Raw genomic sequence first — 23010 nt, 5'->3', positions numbered from 1 at the left:
TGGGCAGTCAGAGCGAGTCATTCAGATTTTCGAGGATCTTCTTCGTGCTTGCGTCATTGATTTCTCACGGAGTTGAGAGTCGAACTTACCATTGGTTGAGTTCACCTATAAAAACAGCTTCCAGTCTTCTATTGGTATGGCACCGTATGAAGCTTTGTATGGCCGTAAGTGTAGATCTCCTGTTCATTGGGATGAAGTAGGAGAGAGATCATAGTTGGGTCCAGAAATTGTTCAGCAGGCTGCAGATGTAGTAGTCAAGATTCGTGATCGGATGAGGACTGCTCAGAGTCGACAGAAAAGCTATCCAGATCAGAGAAGGAGAGACCTAGAGTTTGCCGTTGGCGACCATGTCTTTGTGAAAGTGGCACCTATGAAGGGTGTCATGAGATTTGAGAAGAAAGAGAAGCTCAGTCCGAGATTCATCGGACCGTTTGAGATCCTCGACAGAGTTGGGACGCTAGCTTATCGTGTGGCTCTTCCGCCGAATCTTGCCAGAGTACACAATGTCTTTCACGTCTCGATGTTGAGAAAGTACATGGCGAATCCTTCGCATGTGCTGAACTTTGAGCCCTTGCAGCTTACTCCGAACTTGTCTTATGAGGAGAGACCAGTGCAGATCCTAGACAGACAGGAGAAGAAGCTTCGGAACAAGCTGGTTAAGCGAGTCAAAGTCAAATGGCTCAATCATTTAGAGGAGAAAGCTACGTGGGAGTCTGAGCCGGAGATGAGAGATCGTTACCCAGAGTTATTCGGTGAGTTTTAATTTCGAGGACGAAATTTCTTTTAAGGGGGGAGGATTGTAGAACCCGTAAATCAGTCTACGTATAAGCCATGCATAATTCTAGTATTTTAAATTTAATTGACTTCATTGCACGATTATTTTAATGCATTTCTTTGAAGTTAATTATTTTAGCCAGCAGTTTAATTTTTTTCAGTTAAATTCAGTGAGGCCGGACTCGAGTGGAGTTTAGAGATAAAATTTAAGACTCAAAAAATATTTCCAGAATTTAATTTAGCTAGCAAGTAAGTTAATTTAAGTTAATAAGGATATTTGGGGATTTATTTATGCAACTTGAGGTGATTAGAAAATAAGCTCATTTGAGTTACTTAATTAAGGATTTATTCAATAAATTAATTAAAGGATTAGTGAGGCTTTTAAGGGTTATTAATTTAGTAAATAATCAAAAACTTCCCTCCATTTAAATATCAAATTTTCGGCCACCCCTTAGATTATTAAACAATTCATTTGTCTTATCACCTTTATTCTTTTCTTTGTATTTAATAAGTAGGATAATTCTTGGATTTTTGGGAGCACCATTTAATTATCTAACAAGCATTATCCTACCCTATTCTAGCTAGAGAAATCGGCCACCCCATCCAGTCTCTCCAACAACTCATTTGATATCAAACAACATTTCAAATTCAAATTTTGTGGAGACTTGGCCACCTCTTTTTATCCCTTTTATCGTGGATCTCCCCTCGCTATCTTAAACAACCTTCTCCCCTCTCCCTACCACCGAAATTCAGCTGCCATTTCAGATTAAAAATCGTGAGGTTCATAGCTTTTAAGAAGAGTGAAAATCGAGTAGAAGAAGAAAGGAAAGAAGCGTTCCACTCCTCCGTGCCGCGTCGTCGTCGTTTCGTTCGTTTTCTTTCGAAACGAAACCAAGCATGTCTAGATTTCTTTCAAACCTCAATCAAGTCCTATTATCTATTATTTTTCAGTACATGATCATGTTTTAGTGAACAAAAACCGAAATTTTAAGAAACTAGAACAAGAAATAATTCTGCACAGATTTTCGTTTCTACCATGCTTCACGATTGGTATGTTTTGGTTTCGATTTCAGGGATGGCTCGTTCCAGGGGCTCGAGGCTGCATATGGACATGTACTAGGACATGTTAGGGTCATGATAGAACGTTGGTTCTAGCACCATACTCACAGGAATTCATAAATGACAGCACATCCTCCAATAGTGTCACATTGAGTTTCGAAAATTCAGTTGCTGTCATAAGGGTAAGGATCTGATCATGGCTGCCCAAGGGGCCTATAGCCATGGTTAGATCCCTTCCCTAGCAAGTCTAAGATGTGACTAAGTTGCCTTTTTGGTGGCTTGGTCCATGGCTAAGCGGTTTTACAGAAAACAACAAGAACAGCCCCCTCCCCTCTCGGCCCTTCAATTTTTTGGACAGCATGTGTGTTCGAGTTTTTTGTATGGCGTGGATTTTGGTTGGCCTATGGCCCTTAGCCACGGTTCATACCATACCCAAGATGTCTAGATCGTGCCATGGTCAACCAAATGGCCACTGGAACGAGTCGAGACAGCAAGCGAAGCACAACACCACACACGTACGCATGAGGGCCCTCGGTAAGAGTTTTCTGATGTTGCTGGAAAAAATTCGAATTGTGGCTGGCCTAGGGCCCTTAGCCATGGTTTGAATCATTCCTTGGGACGTTGTGGAGAGGCTTTGGTCGGTGTTTCAAGCCCCAATGGCCAAAAGTCTCGCAAACGACGCGATGCAAGCAAGGTTGCAGCTGCTGGAAAATTACAGCAAGTTTCTGTGTCGGTTCGGAGGCTCGTTCGAGTTCTCGGTCAGCTTTTAGCCTATGGCCTTGGACTGGAAAGTGACCCATTGAGTTAGGAAGGTTGTGTTTTTGACCGTTTGTGATTCGGATCATTTTTTGAGGTCGTACGAGAATTTACGGTGTGATGTGCCAAATTGACTCTCGAAAGAGCGTTTCATGTTTTGGCCTCCATTTCACCTAGATTTTGACCCTCATCATTTTAGGAGCATTAGTTCATAATTTTAATCTTATTTTAAACATGACTATACGTCGGTTCAGTGTTGGTTCGGGTTGGTTCGGAGTCATGACTAAATACGAAGTCGTTAGACGTAATTGTCGCATTTTCAAAGTTAATTGCATAGTTTGGTCAAGAAAAATCTATTGCATATTTTCATGGCATATTTAGGTTGCAGCGAGCCTGGGGACGATCCAATCCAGTTGGTAAAATGATACAAGATATTTAATTCAGTCATTTAATTATATTACGTGCAAAAACAGAAAATACTTATTTTTGAGATTTATGCGATATTGCTTGTGGTCGATTCACTATCATGGGAGTATTATTTTACACGGTCGCCAGTGACCAATCAGTTCAGTTTGGTACCACGGTCGCCAGTGACCGATCAGTTCCGTTTGGTACCCCGGTCGCCAGTGATCGGACAGTTCAGTTCAGTGCAGAGACCACATGCGTAGACCATATTCTCAACAGAAAATCGCTACATTTTATTTCAGTACAGGGCTCCAAGGAGCAAATGTTTTACTATGATTTTTCAGTTCACCAGTGAGCCAGCTTGGGTCGGCAGTAGTGACACCCGAGGACCTCAGTTTCAGCCCTTGCCATATTTTTTTTATGCTCAAACACTTTATCAGTCGTTGAATATTCTTAAATTGTAATTTTTGGCAAACTTTATTTTCTTCCGCTGCTATATTTTTTTAAACATTGAACTTGATTTATCAGTTGATTTTATGGTTGAGGCAATTTAAGTTCTTTAAAAAGAAAATTTTAAATTTTCCGCCAATTTTCAAGTAAAGATTTTCAGGCCTTCACAAGAACCTTTAGGGAATATGATAAGATAGTAGTTCATGATACAAGAAACGTAAGGTGGGTTTAAATGCTCTAGCACTTGTGCATCAATTCGATTTCTTGAACCAAAGTTCGTCAAGTGGCAAGGATAAATGATGGAGAAAAGTATCATCCCCTAATTCCCATAAAATTTATACAAAGATACAACACTCACAATGACTGGAGAGTATTGATCTCTGGGAAGAAATAGAAGCCCAGTAGAAAGTTCAGACAAGACAAAAAGGACACACGGCCCTAAATATTTATCATGCACGCATAAATAGAATTATAATTAACTCACATAGCATGCGATTGATATTCCCAATTGGTATATATTTGTGACCAACAAATCCAAAAAAGTTTTTGAAGAGAAAACTCGAACAATAGCAGGGAATACCAAAGAAGTAGAAATTTAAAACTAAATTCAATAAGAAAAATAAGATATTATGACAAGGCGCCAAATATCACAATATTCAATCAACAAGTGAGGTATTGATAACTTAAAGGGGGTAAAGTATGGGTGGTGAAGAGACAAATGAAAGAGCTGTGAGGACAGGCAGACTAAAGCAAATTATTTTTGATTGTCAAGCAAAATTTGTAGTCCACTTCGTTTTTGCAATATAGCTTATGGATTGACGGTAATGATATCATTCGGTACTCGGTAGGGATCTTAATTGTGGGGAGGCAAGTAGAAACAGGTTATCAACCTGGAAATCCAATTTCGTAGGAGGCAATTGACTAAAAAAAATAGCTTTCAGTACCTCGAAATAACTTTAAGAAAGTCTTTAAAAGCTGATGGGTTCCCTTCTTCTGAAACTTTTTTGTGTACTTCTCTTGCCTCCTCCCTAGAAAGAGAATCAACAGCCAGCCAACATACTTCATGAAACACAAAAATATCTACTAAGCTCAAAATGCTATACTATTGAGCAATATTTGCCCTGCACCATTTTATGCATTAATACTTTGTGTGACCAGTACATTATGTGACGTCCCGAAAATTTGAGCTCCACATGAACCACGTGCGTGCAAGTTATTAAATTCCTTATGCATTTTTCTAAATGGTTTTAATGCATGTTTATTTCATTAAATTGGGTTTTAATTCATGATTTATGAATTTGCATTATTTCAAATTATAATATGTTTAGTTGATTCATGTTTAAACGTTTTTCTTGAGCTTTATGTTTAGGCGATTATTCGAGGAGGGATCGAGGATAAGACCGGTGACGATTTTCAGTATTTGAAGTGTGGTATTTTATTTTAAGTTAAGAATGGGGCATTTTAAATAATTTATTAAGTTTTTAATATTTTAAAAGTCTTATTTATGTATTTAGTAATTTAAGAGTTTAGAACTTTTAAAATTAGTGTGTGTTTTATTTCAATTAAGGAAATTGAGTGAGTTAGTGTTTGATTAATTTAAATTAGTGGTTAATTCATGATTAAGCAAATTGTTTTCCCTAACTTCACCACTAACTTACGTTAACCTCACACCCACACACACTTACACCTTTTTCACACACACAAAGCCGTAACACACACACTATCAAAATTCATTCTAGTTTTATATTTTTGAGAATAGAAAACCTAGGGCCTCCCTCCCTACAGCAGCCGCCTACCCCCTTTATAATTTCCAGCAATATTTTGTGGAGTTTATTTCAAGAAAATCGAGCCACGTTCGTCCCGGATCAAGCCTCGCTCCGTTCCCGCATCGGTATCGCCGTTTCGGTAAAGTTTACCATCAAAAGGCACGTATATTCTGTTCTTGATGCATCGATCATGTCATATTATGCGTGCGTTGTTATTTATGCGTAAAACCATGTGTATTTTGTGTTAGTAGTTTGAGCGGATTATAGATCGGATCAATTTCGAGGGTAAAGTTTTAGATCTAAAACTCGTTTTTGCCGTCTTTTCAAATACTGCGATTTTTCTGTTCATATTTTGAGAAAACTTTCAACGGCAAAAACGTAGAACTTTTTGATACCTTCGATTTGATATATGGTTCGAAATTTTTGGACAAATATTGAGTGAGGTATGGCGTTTTTCGTGGGACTGCTCAAACTGCGTTTCAGAAAAGTTATGATATTGATAATTCTTGAAGTTTCAGTGTTGCAGGCTTCGTTGGAAATCGACGGGCGATTGTTGCTGCGTACAGGTATGTTAGTAATGATGTTAAGAGTGTTTTTGAGGTTACGTTTCATGTCGATAGGCACTCGAACTAATGAGAAGTCGTAGGAAACAGTTTGATGTCAATTGCCGTATTTTGGGTCGTGGGTGTCGTAGAGCGAACATTGTTGTGTTGAAACGTTTGTACAATTTGGATTTATGTTATGGTATGCTAGGATGAGTCTCGAGGGGTCGGTGCTTGGTCCGTATAATCGAGTCTAGAAGAATAAGCATTGGGTGTTCAGAATTTTCGTAAGTTCGCGATCACAGTGGGTACACGGACCCGTACACGGACCCTGACACGGGGTCCGTGCCTTTGTTTTCTCCTCGGCGTCTTTTTCCAGTATCTACACGGACCCCTACACGGATGAGGGCATGGGGTCCGTGCCTTTGGGTTTCACTTAGTGTCTTTTTCCAGTACCTACACGGACCCTCACCCGGACCCTGACACGGGGTCCGTTCCTTTGCTTCCTTTCGGTGTCTACTTCCAGTACCTACACGGACCCCTACACGGGTGTAGGTACGGGGTCCGTGTCCTTCCATTTTTGGGAAAAATAATATAGTTTGTTTTGAGGTTGATGTCATGATTTAGTGCAAGGATTATCAAGGTCGTGTCATGGGAAATTTTAGAACGTCCTAAGTAATGATCGAACTCGAGAGTAAGTATGATTTCTACGTTAAGTTATGTGAGTTGAGTATACAAGTTTATGTTAGTATGTTGCAGCAACGGCCCCGATCGAAGTCCAACGAATCCCTCAACGCCAAGTAAGTATGTTGACGTGCAAAGAAAATATTTTAAGTTTTTGAGGTATGCTAAATGTATTGTGACCGAAGTATGTTTAGGATTGGAAAGCGTTAAATTATGAACGGGGACCAATCCGCCCGTTAAATTATGAACGGGTTAGATCATGGTTGGAAAGCGTTAAATTATGAACGGGGACCAACCAGCCCGTTAAATTATGAACGGGGATCTTATGTATGTGGCAGTGGATACGTCCCTGTCAGCCCAGTACTGTGGTTTGTCTGATCAGGCATTTATTATGTTACGGGTCACTTGCTTTGAAACATCCTCTACGCAAAATGATGAAGTTATGTATGTTCAAGTATGTTCAAATATGCAGCATGTTTATGAAAAGTTTAAGTTATGGCACGTCGAAGTATGTATGTACGTATGTTCAAGTTTTAATACGCAAGTTCAAGTTCAAGTTATGTATGTCCTATTTTAAAGTTGAATGTGATTTTATTATGTAGTACTCGTTATTCCAGTTTATACGTGTTGAGTCTTTAGACTCACTAGACTTGATCGATGCAGGTGACTATGTTGAGGAGACAGGAGGTGGTGACCAAGGGGCAGGCTTGGACTGAGTGGCAGGCTAGACCCGAGGACCGCAATGTTTACGTTTTATGCGAAGTTTAGAAATACTCTGATTTTTAAATATCTGGATGCGAAATATTTTGAGACAGTTTCTTTTAGCAAAATTTTTATTGGTGACGAATGATTGTGAGATCTATTTTTAAGAATGTTGAGTGACGACCGTATGAATGTTTACATTCAAGAAAATTTTTAATTTTTCCGCAAATGTTGAGTATGAAAAGTACGGTTCGTTACAGTTGGTATCAGAGCGATGTTCTTGTAAAGAGTTATGCCTACTGCCAGTCGCAAGAAGCTCTCGAAGTCACACCTCAAGTCTGTAAGTTTTAAAGTTTTAAAGTCTTTTAAGTAGTAAGCATGAAGTCATGATTTCGGCATGTGCATGTTTTAATTCTATCACCTGTATGTTTATATGACATCCGTTTTGGAGTACGGGTTTGCATGTCGTTATGAGTTGAGAATGGATCTTTAAAATTTTTATGCATGTTACGACATGAAATGAAAAACTATTTAATTTTCTTGCACGCTGGTGTGGTGGAATTGGACATGAGTAAGAATTTTGCTTTTGGGCGTTAGAAAAAGTTGTAAATGATTTTTCTATATTAATTTTTGGATAGTAGTACTGATGTTAGGCTAGTGAGTCATAAGTTAAATTTGACAATTACGAATGCTTTTGGGACTTGTAGATTTTCTAAGAAATTACAAATGGTTCGTGGTTGCTAGCTTAATTAATTTTTGAAGATTTCATGTAAGGATTAATGATTCGAAGACTACGACGATCTTTGGAAGTATAAGACGAAGAATTTATTTAAAGTGTATGTTCTATCTAGATATATTTAAGGATTGAATTACATGAATTGAGAATTTTAAGGACCTAAGTGTAAAGCAATATTCTAAGGGATTATTTTCAAATTTACCAAATTTTGGGGATTTAATTTTGAGTGCAAAGAATTTTAAGGTTAATGAGGTTAAGTCGAAAAAATTTATGGGTACGAAGATGCAAATTTCAAAGAGTTGTAGGGCCAAAAATATAAATTGTGGGAACTTTAAGGACCAAATTGCAAATTTCGAAATTTTTGAGGATTTAGTTCGAACTTTTAAGAAACACTTGAGTAAGATCAGTAGCTTTTCGAGGTTATGGAATTGATTTTGGGTTTAATAAGCTTAAAATTATTGAACTCTGTGTTACGAGAAATCTATAAGATGGAATTAGGAACGCCAACAACTTATGGGTAATTGTAAAAATTTTGTACTTTAGGACAATTGGATTAAATTTTCGAGGAAATTAAGAATTTATGCTACAATTTTAAGAAATTGAGAGAACTAGTTTAGCGGTAAGTGATAACTGAATGGTTTAAATGATAGGAATTCTCGAGGATTTAAGCTCAAAGGGATCATTAGAACCTTGAAGTATCTGGGTTATAATATTATAAGAAATGGTAATCAAGGGGATTGTAAGATGAATCGACATTTGGCTCGAAAAGTTAAGCGCCATTGAATTAATGTTGCTGCAAATTTAAAATTCAGGGTGATAACGATTTGAGGTAAAGTTGATCGTTTAGCTAAGTTATAAGAGTAGACATTGAGTTAGCGAATTTTTTTTTTGGGAACTTAAGTCGTTGTGTCATAAGTTTTAGTCATAATTGTAACAGTTAAGCTTGTACCTTTGTTGGAATTTGATTTTCTAGAAGGTTGGGTATGGTTGATGATTAGGTTATTTAATAGACGACGCATGTAAGAATTGAGGTAGACATCTTGTCTTGGGAATTTTTGTAGGTTATTAAGAAACTTGAGAATAAGTGAATATGTGTGTTGGAATTATGTTATCCAAAACTATTTGGACTGCGTAAGGTTGAATTTCAAATTTATGGGATATTTGCTCATACGGAATTTTTGGGTGAAATAAAAACAAAGGGAATTAGTGGTGTTCAACATAAGTTATCAATAAATGAATATTAAGATTTTTATTGAGTAAGAAATCTAAAAGCTTGATATGGGGATTCTAGAATTCTATTGGTTATAAGTGGAGTTGAGTAATAGTGCTCGGATTTCTCATTTGTGACTTGCCATTCCTTGAGTTAAGTCTCCTCTTTGAGAGTTTTGGAAGGATTCTAGGGCTAGTTGTTGTTCGAGCGATAGCCAAGAGCTGCCGGGATTGGTAGCATAGCAGCGCCGGAGTTTCGAGGCAATCGACATCAAAGGGCTGTCGACGGACGAAGGTAAACCCTAAACCTTTGGTAGTACTAGGGAGTACTGGTTTTGCTAGCCGAGCATGGTAGTATTGTTCATTGGGTATGCTTTTGATGCGTAGGCTTGGATTAGACCTGTTGTCTGGTTGTTCCAGTGGATTAGGATTGCTGTGATAGAGGTACGAAAGTACTATCCGAGATATCCTGGTTGAGTATACATTCATATATGTGTTGCATGATTATGTGGTGCATTGATATATGTCATATGATGCATGCTATTATGTCACGGTTATTACTGCACGTTGCATTTCATGTTGAGCCGTATCTTCTTCGAGATAGCCTTTACTGTTGAGCTGTATCTCCTTCGAGATAAGCTATATCTTGGGGCCGCTCAGCCCTGTCTTGTGGACGCATGGACACCGAGAGTACACAGTGGCCGACGGGTCGGGAGGGCTTCGGTGGTCCGGGACATTTTAGGTCCACGTCTGTCTTGTAGTGGATGCAGTGACCCAGAGGTTGGACCGCGCGGCACTATCCACTTGGCGCCTCTAGACTGAGCATTGTTGAGATCCTTTTGTGACTCCTGTTTCTTGACTACCCCGGTATCATGATCATAGCATGTGCATTTCATATAGGTCTGTATACTCATACTTTTGTACTGGGCGTTCTTATCGCTCACGTCCTCGGTTTTGTTTATTCTTGGACACCCCATTCCCTCGGGGCAGGCCTCAGGTTGGACAGCTCAGGAGGAGCAGGAGGAGGACGTGAGTATCTGGTTGGTTTAGTTTATCGGTATTGTTTTGATTCGATATGGTTGTATTGGGTATTTTTATTTTGAGTTATTCTAGACTTCGATTGGGTTGTATAATTATAGTTGTCGACTTTTTCCGCTGTTATCTCTGATTACTGTTATTAAGTAAAGTGCATGCTTAAGTTCTTGCTTAGTAGGTGATCCTGGAGCGGGTCACTACATTTATGGTATCAGAGCATGCATGCGATTTTGGGATATAGATTCTGTTTTAGGATTTCCGTTGACCAATTTACTAGTTCCCCATTCTTTGTTGTAGCAAGGGCTGACCACTTTGGTGATGAGAGTAGTCAGGGAAGTGTAGGTCGTTGGGGTGACCAGGACGATTTGTTAAGCGTCATAAGTTACCGCATGTTTCTCTAGATGTCATTCTTTCCGTTTCTACTCCGATGGGTCATTCGGTTTTAGCCAAGCGTCTAGTGATGGGTTGTCCCTTAGATATGGAGAGTTGTTTTCGTTTTGTTCATTCTCTTGCCTTGATTTCGAGGACGAAATCGTTTTAAGGAGGGGAGAATGTAGTAGCCCGAATTCCAAATTGGGTAATTAACGGATTAATGGTGATTAAGAAGGTTTAATGTGTAATTTTGACCGAGTCATGATCGGACGGACCGAAGATGGTTCAGAAGCACCGAAGAGTTCGGAAGGTCCGAAGTGAGTTCGGTGGATCCGATCATTAGGTGTCAAGAGTTGATTGACACGTGGGAGTTCGGAAGGTCCGAAGTGTAGGTTCGGTGGATCCGATCATGAGCTGTCAAGAGCCAATGGACACGTAAGAGTTCGGACGTTCCGAAGTGGTGTTCGGAGGATCCGAACATGGCCTATAAATAGTGCTCGGATTTCTCATTTGTGACTTGCCATTCCTTGAGTTAAGTCTCCTCTTTGAGAGTTTTGGAAGGATTCTAGGGCTAGTTGTTGTTCGAGCGATAGCCAAGAGCTGCCGGGATTGGTAGCATAGCAGCGCCGGAGTTTCGAGGCAATCGACATCAAAGGGCTGTCGACGGACGAAGGTAAACCCTAAACCTTTGGTAGTACTAGGGAGTACTGGTTTTGCTAGCCGAGCATGGTAGTATTGTTCATTGGGTATGCTTTTGATGCGTAGGCTTGGATTAGACCTGTTGTCTGGTTGTTCCAGTGGATTAGGATTGCTGTGATAGAGGTACGAAAGTACTATCCGAGATATCCTGGTTGAGTATACATTCATATATGTGTTGCATGATTATGTGGTGCATTGATATATGTCATATGATGCATGCTATTATGTCACGGTTATTACTGCACGTTGCATTTCATGTTGAGCCGTATCTTCTTCGAGATAGCCTTTACTGTTGAGCTGTATCTCCTTCGAGATAAGCTATATCTTGGGGCCGCTCAGCCCTGTCTTGTGGACGCATGGACACCGAGAGTACACAGTGGCCGACGGGTCGGGAGGGCTTCGGTGGTCCGGGACATTTTAGGTCCACGTCTGTCTTGTAGTGGATGCAGTGACCCAGAGGTTGGACCGCGCGGCACTATCCACTTGGCGCCTCTAGACTGAGCATTGTTGAGATCCTTTTGTGACTCCTGTTTCTTGACTACCCCGGTATCATGATCATAGCATGTGCATTTCATATAGGTCTGTATACTCATACTTTTGTACTGGGCGTTCTTATCGCTCACGTCCTCGGTTTTGTTTATTCTTGGACACCCCATTCCCTCGGGGCAGGCCTCAGGTTGGACAGCTCAGGAGGAGCAGGAGGAGGACGTGAGTATCTGGTTGGTTTAGTTTATCGGTATTGTTTTGATTCGATATGGTTGTATTGGGTATTTTTATTTTGAGTTATTCTAGACTTCGATTGGGTTGTATAGTTGTCATCCTGTTATCAGGAAAATTAATTATGCTTAGTTTTAGTAGGTTTGGAGGGGTCAAAGTTAGTCCATCATACAAAGGAAACTTATTAAGTTTTTACGCTAGAATTAATTTGAGTATTGTGGGATACGTCTAAGTGGGACATTCGTTCCAATGAGGAAGGCTCGAGTGTCTTAGGCTTTAACTATATTGTAATCGTGAAGAAAATAGTTTATGCTTGTGATTGATGCTAGAAAGTTTTTATTATTTAAGGAGAGGATCGATATTATATATTTTGGGGTTTTACGGATTTATGTTACTCGAAATTAAAGGTTGGCAACAATTTTATATTTGGGACGTACTCGTAGATAGCTAAGTTATGTAAGTTTGTATCGTAAGACAATTATTCGATTCAAGGATTGCAGGCCAATATTATTATGAGGATTAAGATAAGATTTAACTTTTAAGTGTATTGCTGAGGATGGAAGTTGATCAGCAACCGTTGGTGCTAAGACCTCTTAGGTTGGACTGCATAAATGCGTATGTAATAGTTCGATGATCATTAGGGGTATGGTATGAGAAAGTAAAATACGATAAGTTTGAACCTCTATTCCTAATATTGGGAATTGTGAGAAAAGTCAGAATTCGAGTTCATAGTGAAGTAAAACTAAGACACCATAAGTCGCTCTTTAAGTTGTGACTCGCAAACGAGGTTTTTGGTAGGTAATTTAATTAGGATTGAAGAGACGTAAGGACGACATAAGACTTAATTTATCAGAGTAGCGCAGCGGTAGCGTGGATCGTTGGGATACTAGAATTAAGAATCTAACTTTTGGATAATCGAGGATAAGCGAATTTCGGGGACGAAATTCAAATTAATGGGGATAGATTGTGACGTCCCGAAAATTTGAGCTCCACATGAACCACGTGCGTGCAAGTTATTAAATTCCTTATGCATTTTTCTAAATGGTTTTAATGCATGTTTATTTCATTAAATTGGGTTTTAATTCATGATTTATGAATTTGCATTATTTCAAATTATAATATGTTTAGTTGATTCATGTTTAAACGTTTTTCTTGAGCTTTATGTTTAGGCGATTATTCGAGGCGGGATCGAGGATAAGACCGGTGACGATTTTCAGTAATTTGAAGTGTGGTATTTTATTTTAAGTTAAGAATGGGGCATTTTAAATTATTTATTAAGTTTTTAATATTTTAAAAGTCTTATTTATGTATTTAGTAATTTAAGAGTTTAGAACTTTTAAAATTAGTGTGTGTTTTATTTCAATTAAGGAAATTGAGTGAGTTAGTGTTTGATTAATTTAAATTAGTGGTTAATTCATGATTAAGCAAATTATTTTCCCTAACTTCACCACTAACTCACGTTAACCTCACACCCACACACACTTACACCTTTTTCACACACACAAAGCCGTAACACACACACATTATCAAAATTCATTCTAGTTTTATATTTTTGAGAATAGAAAACCTAGGGCCTCCCTCCCTACAGCAGCCGCCTACCCCCTTTATAATTTCCAGCAATATTTTGTGGAGTTTATTTCAAGAAAATCGAGCCACGTTCGTCCCGGATCAAGCCTCGCTCCGTTCCCGCATCGGTATCGCCGTTTCGGTAAAGTTTACCATCAAAAGGCACGTATATTCTGTTCTTGATGCATCGATCATGTCATATTATGCGTGCGTTGTTATTTATGCGTAAAACCATGTGTATGTTGTGTTAGTAGTTTGAGCGGATTATAGATCGGATCAATTTCGAGGGTAAAGTTTTAGATCTAAAACTCGTTTTTGCTGTCTTTTCAAATACTGCGATTTTTCTGTTCATATTTTGAGAAAACTTTCAACGGAAAAAACGTAGAACTTTTCGATACCTTCGATTTGATATATGGTTCGAAATTTTTGGACAAATATTGAGTGAGGTATGGCGTTTTTCGTGGGACTGCTCAAACTGCGTTTCAGAAAAGTTATGATATTGATAATTCTTGAAGTTTCAGTGTTGCAGGCTTCGTTGGAAATCGACGGGCGATTGTTGCTGCGTACGGGTATGTTAGTAATGATGTTAAGAGTGTTTTTGAGGTTACGTTTCATGTCGATAGGCACTCGAACTAATGAGAAGTCGTAGGAAACAGTTTGATGTCAATTGCCGTATTTTGGGTCGTGGGTGTCGTAGAGCGAACATTGTTGTGTTGAAACGTTTGTACAATTTGGATTTATGTTATGGTATGCTAGGATGAGTCTCGAGGGGTCGGTGCTTGGTCCGTATAATCGAGTCTAGAAGAATAAGCATTGGGTGTTCAGAATTTTCGTAAGTTCGCGATCACAGTGGGTACACGGACCCGTACACGGACCCTGACACGGGGTCCGTGCCTTTGTTTTCTCCTCGGCGTCTTTTTCCAGTATCTACACGGACCCCTACACGGATGAGGGCACGGGGTCCGTGCCTTTGGGTTTCACTTAGTGTCTTTTTCCAGTACCTACACGGACCCTCACCCGGACCCTGACACGGGGTCCGTTCCTTTGCTTCCTTTCGGTGTCTACTTCCAGTACCTACACGGACCCCTACACGGGTGTAGGTACGGGGTCCGTGTCCTTCCATTTTTGGGAAAAATAATATAGTTTGTTTTGAGGTTGATGTCATGATTTAGTGCAAGGATTATCAAGGTCGTGTCATGGGAAATTTTAGAACGTCCTAAGTAATGATCGAACTCGAGAGTAAGTATGATTTCTACGTTAAGTTATGTGAGTTGAGTATACAAGTTTATGTTAGTATGTTGCAGCAACGGCCCCGATCGAAGTCCAACGAATCCCTCAACGCCAAGTAAGTATGTTGACGTGCAAAGAAAATATTTTAAGTTTTTGAGGTATGCTAAATGTCTTGTGACCGAAGTATGTTTAGGATTGGAAAGCGTTAAATTATGAACGGGGACCAATCCGCCCGTTAAATTATGAACGGGTTAGATCATGGTTGGAAAGCGTTAAATTATGAACGGGGACCAACCAGCCCGTTAAATTATGAACGGGGATCTTATGTATGTGGCAGTGGATACGTCCCTGTCAGCCCAGTACTGTGGTTTGTCTGATCAGGCATTTATTATGTTACGGGTCACTTGCTTTGAAACATCCTCTACGCAAAATGATGAAGTTATGTATGTTCAAGTATGTTCAAGTATGTTCAAGTATGCAGCATGTTTATGAAAAGTTTAAGTTATGGCACGTCGAAGTATGTATGTACGTATGTTCAAGTTTTAATACGCAAGTTCAAGTTCAAGTTATGTATGTCCTATTTTAAAGTTGAATGTGATTTTATTATGTAGTACTCGTTATTCCAGTTTATACGTGTTGAGTCTTTAGACTCACTAGACTTGATCGATGCAGGTGACTATGTTGAGGAGACAGGAGGTGGTGACCAAGGGGCAGGCTTGGACTGAGTGGCAGGCTAGACCCGAGGACCGCAATGTTTACGTTTTATGCGAAGTTTAGAAATACTCTGATTTTTAAATATCTGGATGCGAAATATTTTGAGACAGTTTCTTTTAGCAAAATTTTTATTGGTGACGAATGATTGTGAGATCTATTTTTAAGAATGTTGAGTGACGACCGTATGAATGTTTACATTCAAGAAAATTTTTAATTTTTCCGCAAATGTTGAGTATGAAAAGTACGGTTCGTTACAGTTGGTATCAAAGCGGTGTTCTTGTAAAGGGTTATGCCTACTGCCAGTCGCAAGAAGCTCTCGAAGTCACACCTCAAGTCTGTAAGTTTTAAAGTTTTAAAGTCTTTTAAGTGTAAGCATGAAGTCATGATTTCGGCATGTGCATGTTTTAATTCTATCACCTATATGTTTATATGACATACGTTTTGGAGTAAGGGTTTGCATGTCGTTATGAGTTGAGAATGGATCTTTAAAATTTTTATGCATGTTACGACATGAAATGAAAAACTATTTAATTTTCTTGCACGCTGGTGTGGTGGAATTGGACATGAGTAAGAATTTTGCTTTTGGGCGTTAGAAAAAGTTGTAAATGATTTTTCTATATTAATTTTTGGATAGTAGTACTGATGTTAGGCTAGTGAGTCATAAGTTAAATTTGACAATTACGAATGCTTTTGGGACTTGTAGATTTTCTAAGAAATTACAAATGGTTCGTGGTTGCTAGCTTAATTAATTTTTGAAGATTTCATGTAAGGATTAATGATTCGAAGACTACGACGATCTTTGGAAGTATAAGACGAAGAATTTATTTAAAGTGTATGTTCTATCTAGATATATTTAAGGATTGAATTTCATGAATTGAGAATTTTAAGGACCTAAGTGTAAAGCAATATTCTAAGGGATTATTTTCAAATTTACCAAATTTTGGGGATTTAATTTTGAGTGCAAAGAATTTTAAGGTTAATGAGGTTAAGTCGAAAAAATTTATGGGTACGAAGATGCAAATTTCAAAGAGTTGTAGGGCCAAAAATATAAATTGTGGGAACTTTAAGGACCAAATTGCAAATTTAGAAATTTTTGAGGATTTAGTTCGAACTTTTAAGGAACACTTGAGTAAGATCAGTAGCTTTTCGAGGTTATGGAATTGATTTTGGGTTTAATAAGCTTAAAATTATTGAACTCTGTGTTACGAGAAATCTATAAGATGGAATTAGGAACGCCAACAACTTATGGGTAATTGTAAAATTTTTGTACTTTAGGACAATTGGATTAAATTTTCGAGGAAATTAAGAATTTATGCTACAATTTTAAGAAATTGAGAGAACTAGTTTAGCGGTAAGTGATAACTGAATGGTTTAAATGATAGGAATTCTCGAGGATTTAAGCTCAAAGGGATCATTAGAACCTTGAAGTATCTGGGTTATAATATTATAAGAAATGGTAATCAAGGGGATTGTAAGATGAATCGACATTTGGCTCGAAAAGTTAAGCGCCATTGAATTAATGTTGCTGCAAATTTAAAATTCAGGGTGATAACGATTTGAGGTAAAGTTGATCGTTTAGCTAAGTTATAAGAGTAGACATTGAGTTAGCGAAATTTTTTTTTGGGAACTTAAGTCGTTGTGTCATAAGTTTTAGTCATAATTGTAACAATTAAGCTTGTACCTTTGTTGGAATTTGATTTTCTAGAAGGTTGGGTATGGTTGATGATTAGGTTATTTAATAGACGACGCATGTAAGAATTGAGGTAGACATCTTGTATTGGGAATTTTTGTAGGTTATTAAGAAACTTGAGAATAAGTGAATATGTGTGTTGGAATTATGTTATCCAAAACTATTTGGACTGCGTAAGGTTGAATTTCAAATTTATGGGATATTTGCTCATACGGAATTTTTGGGTGAAATAAAAACAAAGGGAATTAGTGGTGTTCAACATAAGTTATCAATAAATGAATATTAAGATTTTTATTGAGTAAGAAATCTAAAAGCTTGATATGGGGATTCTAGAATTCTATTGGTTATAAGTGGAGTTGATTTATTAGAGTTAGTCCATCATTAACAAAGGAAACTTATTAAGTTTTTAAGCTAGAATTAATTGAGTATTGGGGATACGTCTAAGTGGGACATTCGTTCCAATGAGGAAGGCTCGAGTGTCTTAGGCTTTAACTATATTGTAATCGTGAAGAAAATAGTTTATGCTTGTGATTGATGCTAGAAAGTTTTTATTATTTAAGGAGAGGATCGATATTATATATTTTGGGGTTTTACGGATTTATGTTACTCGAAATTAAAGGTTGGCAACAATTTTATATTTGGGACGTACTCGTAGATAGCTAAGTTATGTAAGTTTGTATCGTAAGACAATTATTCGATTCAAGGATAGCAGGCCAATATTATTATGAGGATTAAGATAAGATTTAACTTTTAAGTGTATTGCTGAGGATGGAAGTTGATCAGCAACCGTTGGTGCTAAGACCTCTTAGGTTGGACTGCATAAATGCGTATGTAATAGTTCGATGATCATTAGGGGTATGGTATGAGAAAGTAAAATACGATAAGTTTGAACCTCTATTCCTAATATTGGGAATTGTGAGAAAAGTCAGAATTCGAGTTCATAGTGAAGTAAAACTAAGACACCATAAGTCGCTCTTTAAGTTGTGACTCGCAAACGAGGTTTTTGGTAGGTAATTTAATTAGGATTGAAGAGACGTAAGGACGACATAAGACTTAATTTATCAGAGTAGCGCAGCGGTAGCGTGGATCGTTGGGATACTAGAATTAAGAATCTAACTTTTGGATAATCGAGGATAAGCGAATTTCGGGGACGAAATTCAAATTAATGGGGATAGATTGTGACGTCCCGAAAATTTGAGCTCCACATGAACCACGTGCGTGCAAGTTATTAAATTCCTTATGCATTTTTCTAAATGGTTTTAATGCATGTTTATTTCATTAAATTGGGTTTTAATTCATGATTTATGAATTTGCATTATTTCAAATTATAATATGTTTAGTTGATTCATGTTTAAACGTTTTTCTTGAGCTTTATGTTTAGGCGATTATTCGAGGCGGGATCGAGGATAAGACCGGTGACGATTTTCAGTAATTTGAAGTGTGGTATTTTATTTTAAGTTAAGAATGAGGCATTTTAAATAATTTATTAAGTTTTTAATATTTTAAAATTCTTATTTATGTATTTAGTAATTTAAGAGTTTAGAACTTTTAAAATTAGTGTGTGTTTTATTTCAATTAAGGAAATTGAGTGAGTTAGTGTTTGATTAATTTAAATTAGTGGTTAATTCATGATTAAGCAAATTATTTTCCCTAACTTCACCACTAACTCACGTTAACCTCACACCCACACACACTTACACCTTTTTCACACACACAAAGCCGTAACACACACACACTATCAAAATTCATTCTAGTTTTATATTTTTGAGAATAGAAAACCTAGGGCCTCCCTCCCTACAGCAGCCGCCTACCCCCTTTATAATTTCCAGCAATATTTTGTGGAGTTTATTTCAAGAAAATCGAGCCACGTTCGTCCCGGATCAAGCCTCGCTCCGTTCCCGCATCGGTATCGCCGTTTCGGTAAAGTTTACCATCAAAAAGTACGTATATTCTGTTCTTGATGCATCGATCATGTCATATTATGCGTGCGTTTTTATTTATGCGTAAAACCATGTGTATGTTGTGTTAGTAGTTTGAGCGGATTATAGATCGGATCAATTTCGAGGGTAAAGTTTTAGATCTAAAACTCGTTTTTGCTGTCTTTTCAAATACTGCGATTTTTCTGTTCATATTTTGAGAAAACTTTCAACGGCAAAAACGTAGAACTTTTCGATACCTTCGATTTGATATATGGTTCGAAATTTTTGGACAAATATTGAGTGAGGTATGGCGTTTTTCGTGGGACTGCTCAAACTGCGTTTCAGAAAAGTTATGATATTGATAATTCTTGAAGTTTCAGTGTTGCAGGCTTCGTTGGAAATCGACGGGCGATTGTTGCTGCGTACGGGTATGTTAGTAATGATGTTAAGAGTGTTTTTGAGGTTACGTTTCATGTTGATAGGCACTCGAACTAATGAGAAGTCGTAGGAAACAGTTTGATGTCAATTGCCGTATTTTGGGTCGTGGGTGTCGTAGAGCGAACATTGTTGTGTTGAAACGTTTGTACAATTTGGATTTATGTTATGGTATGCTAGGATGAGTCTCGAGGGGTCGGTGCTTGGTCCGTATAATCGAGTCTAGAAGAATAAGCATTGGGTGTTCAGAATTTTCGTAAGTTCGCGATCACAGTGGGTACACGGACCCGTACACGGACCCTGACACGGGGTCCGTGCCTTTGTTTTCTCCTCGGCGTCTTTTTCCAGTATCTACACAGACCCCTACACGGATGAGGGCACGGGGTCCGTGCCTTTGGGTTTCACTTAGTGTCTTTTTCCAGTACCTACACGGACCCTCACCAGGACCCTGACACGGGGTCCGTGCCTTTGCTTCCTTTCGGTGTCTACTTCCAGTACCTACACGGACCCCTACACGGGTGTAGGTACGGGGTCCGTGTCCTTCCATTTTTGGGAAAAATAATATAGTTTGTTTTGAGGTTGATGTCATGATTTAGTGCAAGGATTATCAAGGTCGTGTCATGGGAAATTTTAGAACGTCCTAAGTAATGATCGAACTCGAGAGTAAGTATGATTTCTACGTTAAGTTATGTGAGTTGAGTATACAAGTTTATGTTAGTATGTTGCAGCAACGGCCCCGATCGAAGTCCAACGAATCCCTCAACGCCAAGTAAGTATGTTGACGTGCAAAGAAAATATTTTAAGTTTTTGAGGTATGCTAAATGTCTTGTGACCGAAGTATGTTTAGGATTGGAAAGCGTTAAATTATGAACGGGGACCAATCCGCCCGTTAAATTATGAACGGGTTAGATCATGGTTGGAAAGCGTTAAATTATGAACGGGGACCAACCAGCCCGTTAAATTATGAACGGGGATCTTATGTATGTGGCAGTGGATACGTCCCTGTCAGCCCAGTACTGTGGTTTGTCTGATCAGGCATTTATTATGTTACGGGTCACTTGCTTTGAAACATCCTCTACGCAAAATGATGAAGTTATGTATGTTCAAGTATGTTCAAGTATGCAGCATGTTTATGAAAAGTTTAAGTTATGGCACGTCGAAGTATGTATGTACGTATGTTCAAGTTTTAATACGCAAGTTCAAGTTCAAGTTATGTATGTCCTATTTTAAAGTTGAATGTGATTTTATTATGTAGTACTCGTTATTCCAGTTTATACGTGTTGAGTCTTTAGACTCACTAGACTTGATCGATGCAGGTGACTATGTTGAGGAGACAGGAGGTGGTGACCAAGGGGCAGGCTTGGACTGAGTGGCAGGCTAGACCCGAGGACCGCAATGTTTACGTTTTATGCGAAGTTTAGAAATACTCTGATTTTTAAATATCTGGATGCGAAATATTTTGAGACAGTTTCTTTTAGCAAAATTTTTATTGGTGACGAATGATTGTGAGATCTATTTTTAAGAATGTTGAGTGACGACCGTATGAATGTTTACATTCAAGAAAATTTTTAATTTTTCCGCAAATGTTGAGTATGAAAAGTACGGTTCGTTACACATTACCACCAAATCACTGTCTTGGATGAAAAAAGAATTTGTCATTTGAAGACACACAAGTGTAAAATGGAATTCAAGTGATTCAAACAGAAGTTCCAGAGAAGACAGTCTCATTGCCCCTTGGTCATTGAACTATTGAAATTGGCCTTCGGATAGTTTTATCTTAATTGCCTAGATTACATATTAGACGTTATTTCTAAAGCATAAGGGAATAAAATGACTTTGAAGAAATAAATTAATTGAGCTATCAAAAGCGACCATATCTAAAAATGAGAAAAGAATAAACTTTGGTGGTGACATAACTGTTATAACATGAAATTGACTACTCTAAAAAATTGGTATGAAAACTATCAAGAATTAGCAGAAAAAAGGGCTTGATCACTCACCTTTTGTCGGCATAATAAACATGTTTGGATGATGACTGATTGTCAAGAGAATGCAGCATACCATTAAGTCTTTCAATTTTCTGCATCCAAAAAGTTAAATTTCAGAATAAAGAACCTGCATGACAGCTATCTCGAGAATCCGAGACCCAAAAAACCAGAAACTCTAAAATAAAACCTTTTTTCCAGTTTGAAGCTTCTGCAAAATATATCCAATGTCTTGGGTCTTCATCAACATCAGCTCTTCATTAGTGTACTTATTAGCCTGGCTCCTTTACAAAATCCACATTCAACAGCTAATATTCAAATTACACTCAATTAAATATCCTCAAAAGAGAACAGATAACCTCCTAAAAATAAAATTTTCCAGCTTACTCAGGTTTATGGACTCCGCCAACAGTTTTTGTTTTTATCATCTTGAAGTAAAATTCATCTGGGTTCCTCAATGCTTCTTTTTCCTTAAGTTTATGTTATAAACACGCAGAAGCGACTTACCATAAAATAAGAACTCGCCAAATTTCGTTCATAAAATGCTACCAAAACCTACAAGACGCAGGGTAGTAGAAATTACCAGTAAATTCTGCTCCTTCTGGTGATAGGCTCGTGCACGAATGAGATAATCTTTATGTTTTTCGAGCAGCCCAAATTTCCTTCTCAAATTCCTGGTACACACAACAAATAATCTATTGAGTGAACCGGAAATATATGTCAAAATATTTCAAAACGGGCAATAAAGAAATTAATGGCCCCAAAAAATAATCACATTTACGGCTGAGTGCGCTCCTTGTGAGCTTTTCTTGGAATAGCATTCCTTAAAGACGACATATTTATGCTAGCAAAAAAAATTCACAGAACTTTAAAATCAATTTACGCACTTCAAAAAGGCAAAAACCACTAAAGAAAACATAAAGGGCTAACAAAAATCTTGATTTGAAATAATTTAACCGTGAAACAGCGAGGAATATCGGTACAGAAAAAAACAACGGATTTATTTCGTATTTACACCAAATTCAAAATAATTATTAAGCACGGAAGACTCGCATGTGGAAAGCGATGAAGGCTTAGGGTTTAAAGGAGACACCAATGCAGAGAATCTTGGTTTGATGAAAAGTATTTTATATTGTGGCAAAAAAAATGTTCTAAATTAACTAAAATTCAATCATGCAAATTGGCTTTCGGATTGAGTGCAGAAACTTATGTGAGACGATATCACGAATCGTATTTTGTGAGATGGATCTCTTATTTGGATCTTCAATGAAAAATATTACTTTTTATGCTAAGAGTATTATTTTTTATTGTTAATATCGGTAGGATTGACCCGTCTCACATATAAAGATTCGGGAGACCGTCTCACAAGAAACCTACTCCTGATTGAGTATACAAATACGCACACAACACACAAAATTATGATATCACAGAAATAAAAAAACAAAATCTTGATATTATATTCAAAAATTTAGAAATAATTTTTATATGATTTTCTTATAATTAACTAGAATAATTACTTAAATGTGATAGTATTTTATTATTTCAAATTTGTGAAATTGTTAGAG

General features: G+C 37.8%; 1 protein-coding gene across 1 annotated transcript in view; it reads right to left on the bottom strand.

Moving 5' to 3' along the window:
• The window catches only part of LOC140803795 (probable U3 small nucleolar RNA-associated protein 11), a 34220-nt gene extending 11938 nt beyond the window's left edge, over positions 1-22282 (bottom strand). Inside the window, exons 1-6 of the mRNA XM_073159669.1 lie at positions 22227-22282; positions 22033-22119; positions 21833-21928; positions 21636-21729; positions 21461-21540; positions 4389-4472 (exon numbers count right to left, since the gene is read on the bottom strand). Coding sequence (XP_073015770.1) covers positions 4389-4472; positions 21461-21540; positions 21636-21729; positions 21833-21928; positions 22033-22119; positions 22227-22282 — 497 coding nt within the window. The remainder of the gene's footprint in view (positions 1-4388; positions 4473-21460; positions 21541-21635; positions 21730-21832; positions 21929-22032; positions 22120-22226) is intronic.
• Between the last annotated feature and the right edge of the window lie 728 nt (positions 22283-23010).

The sequence above is a fragment of the Primulina eburnea genome, chromosome 10 (genome assembly GCF_022965805.1).
Source record: "Primulina eburnea isolate SZY01 chromosome 10, ASM2296580v1, whole genome shotgun sequence".
Classification (NCBI taxonomy): Eukaryota; Viridiplantae; Streptophyta; class Magnoliopsida; order Lamiales; family Gesneriaceae; genus Primulina; species Primulina eburnea.
Note: the sequence above shows the minus strand (reverse complement) of the source record. Positions and strands in the feature narration are given on the sequence as shown.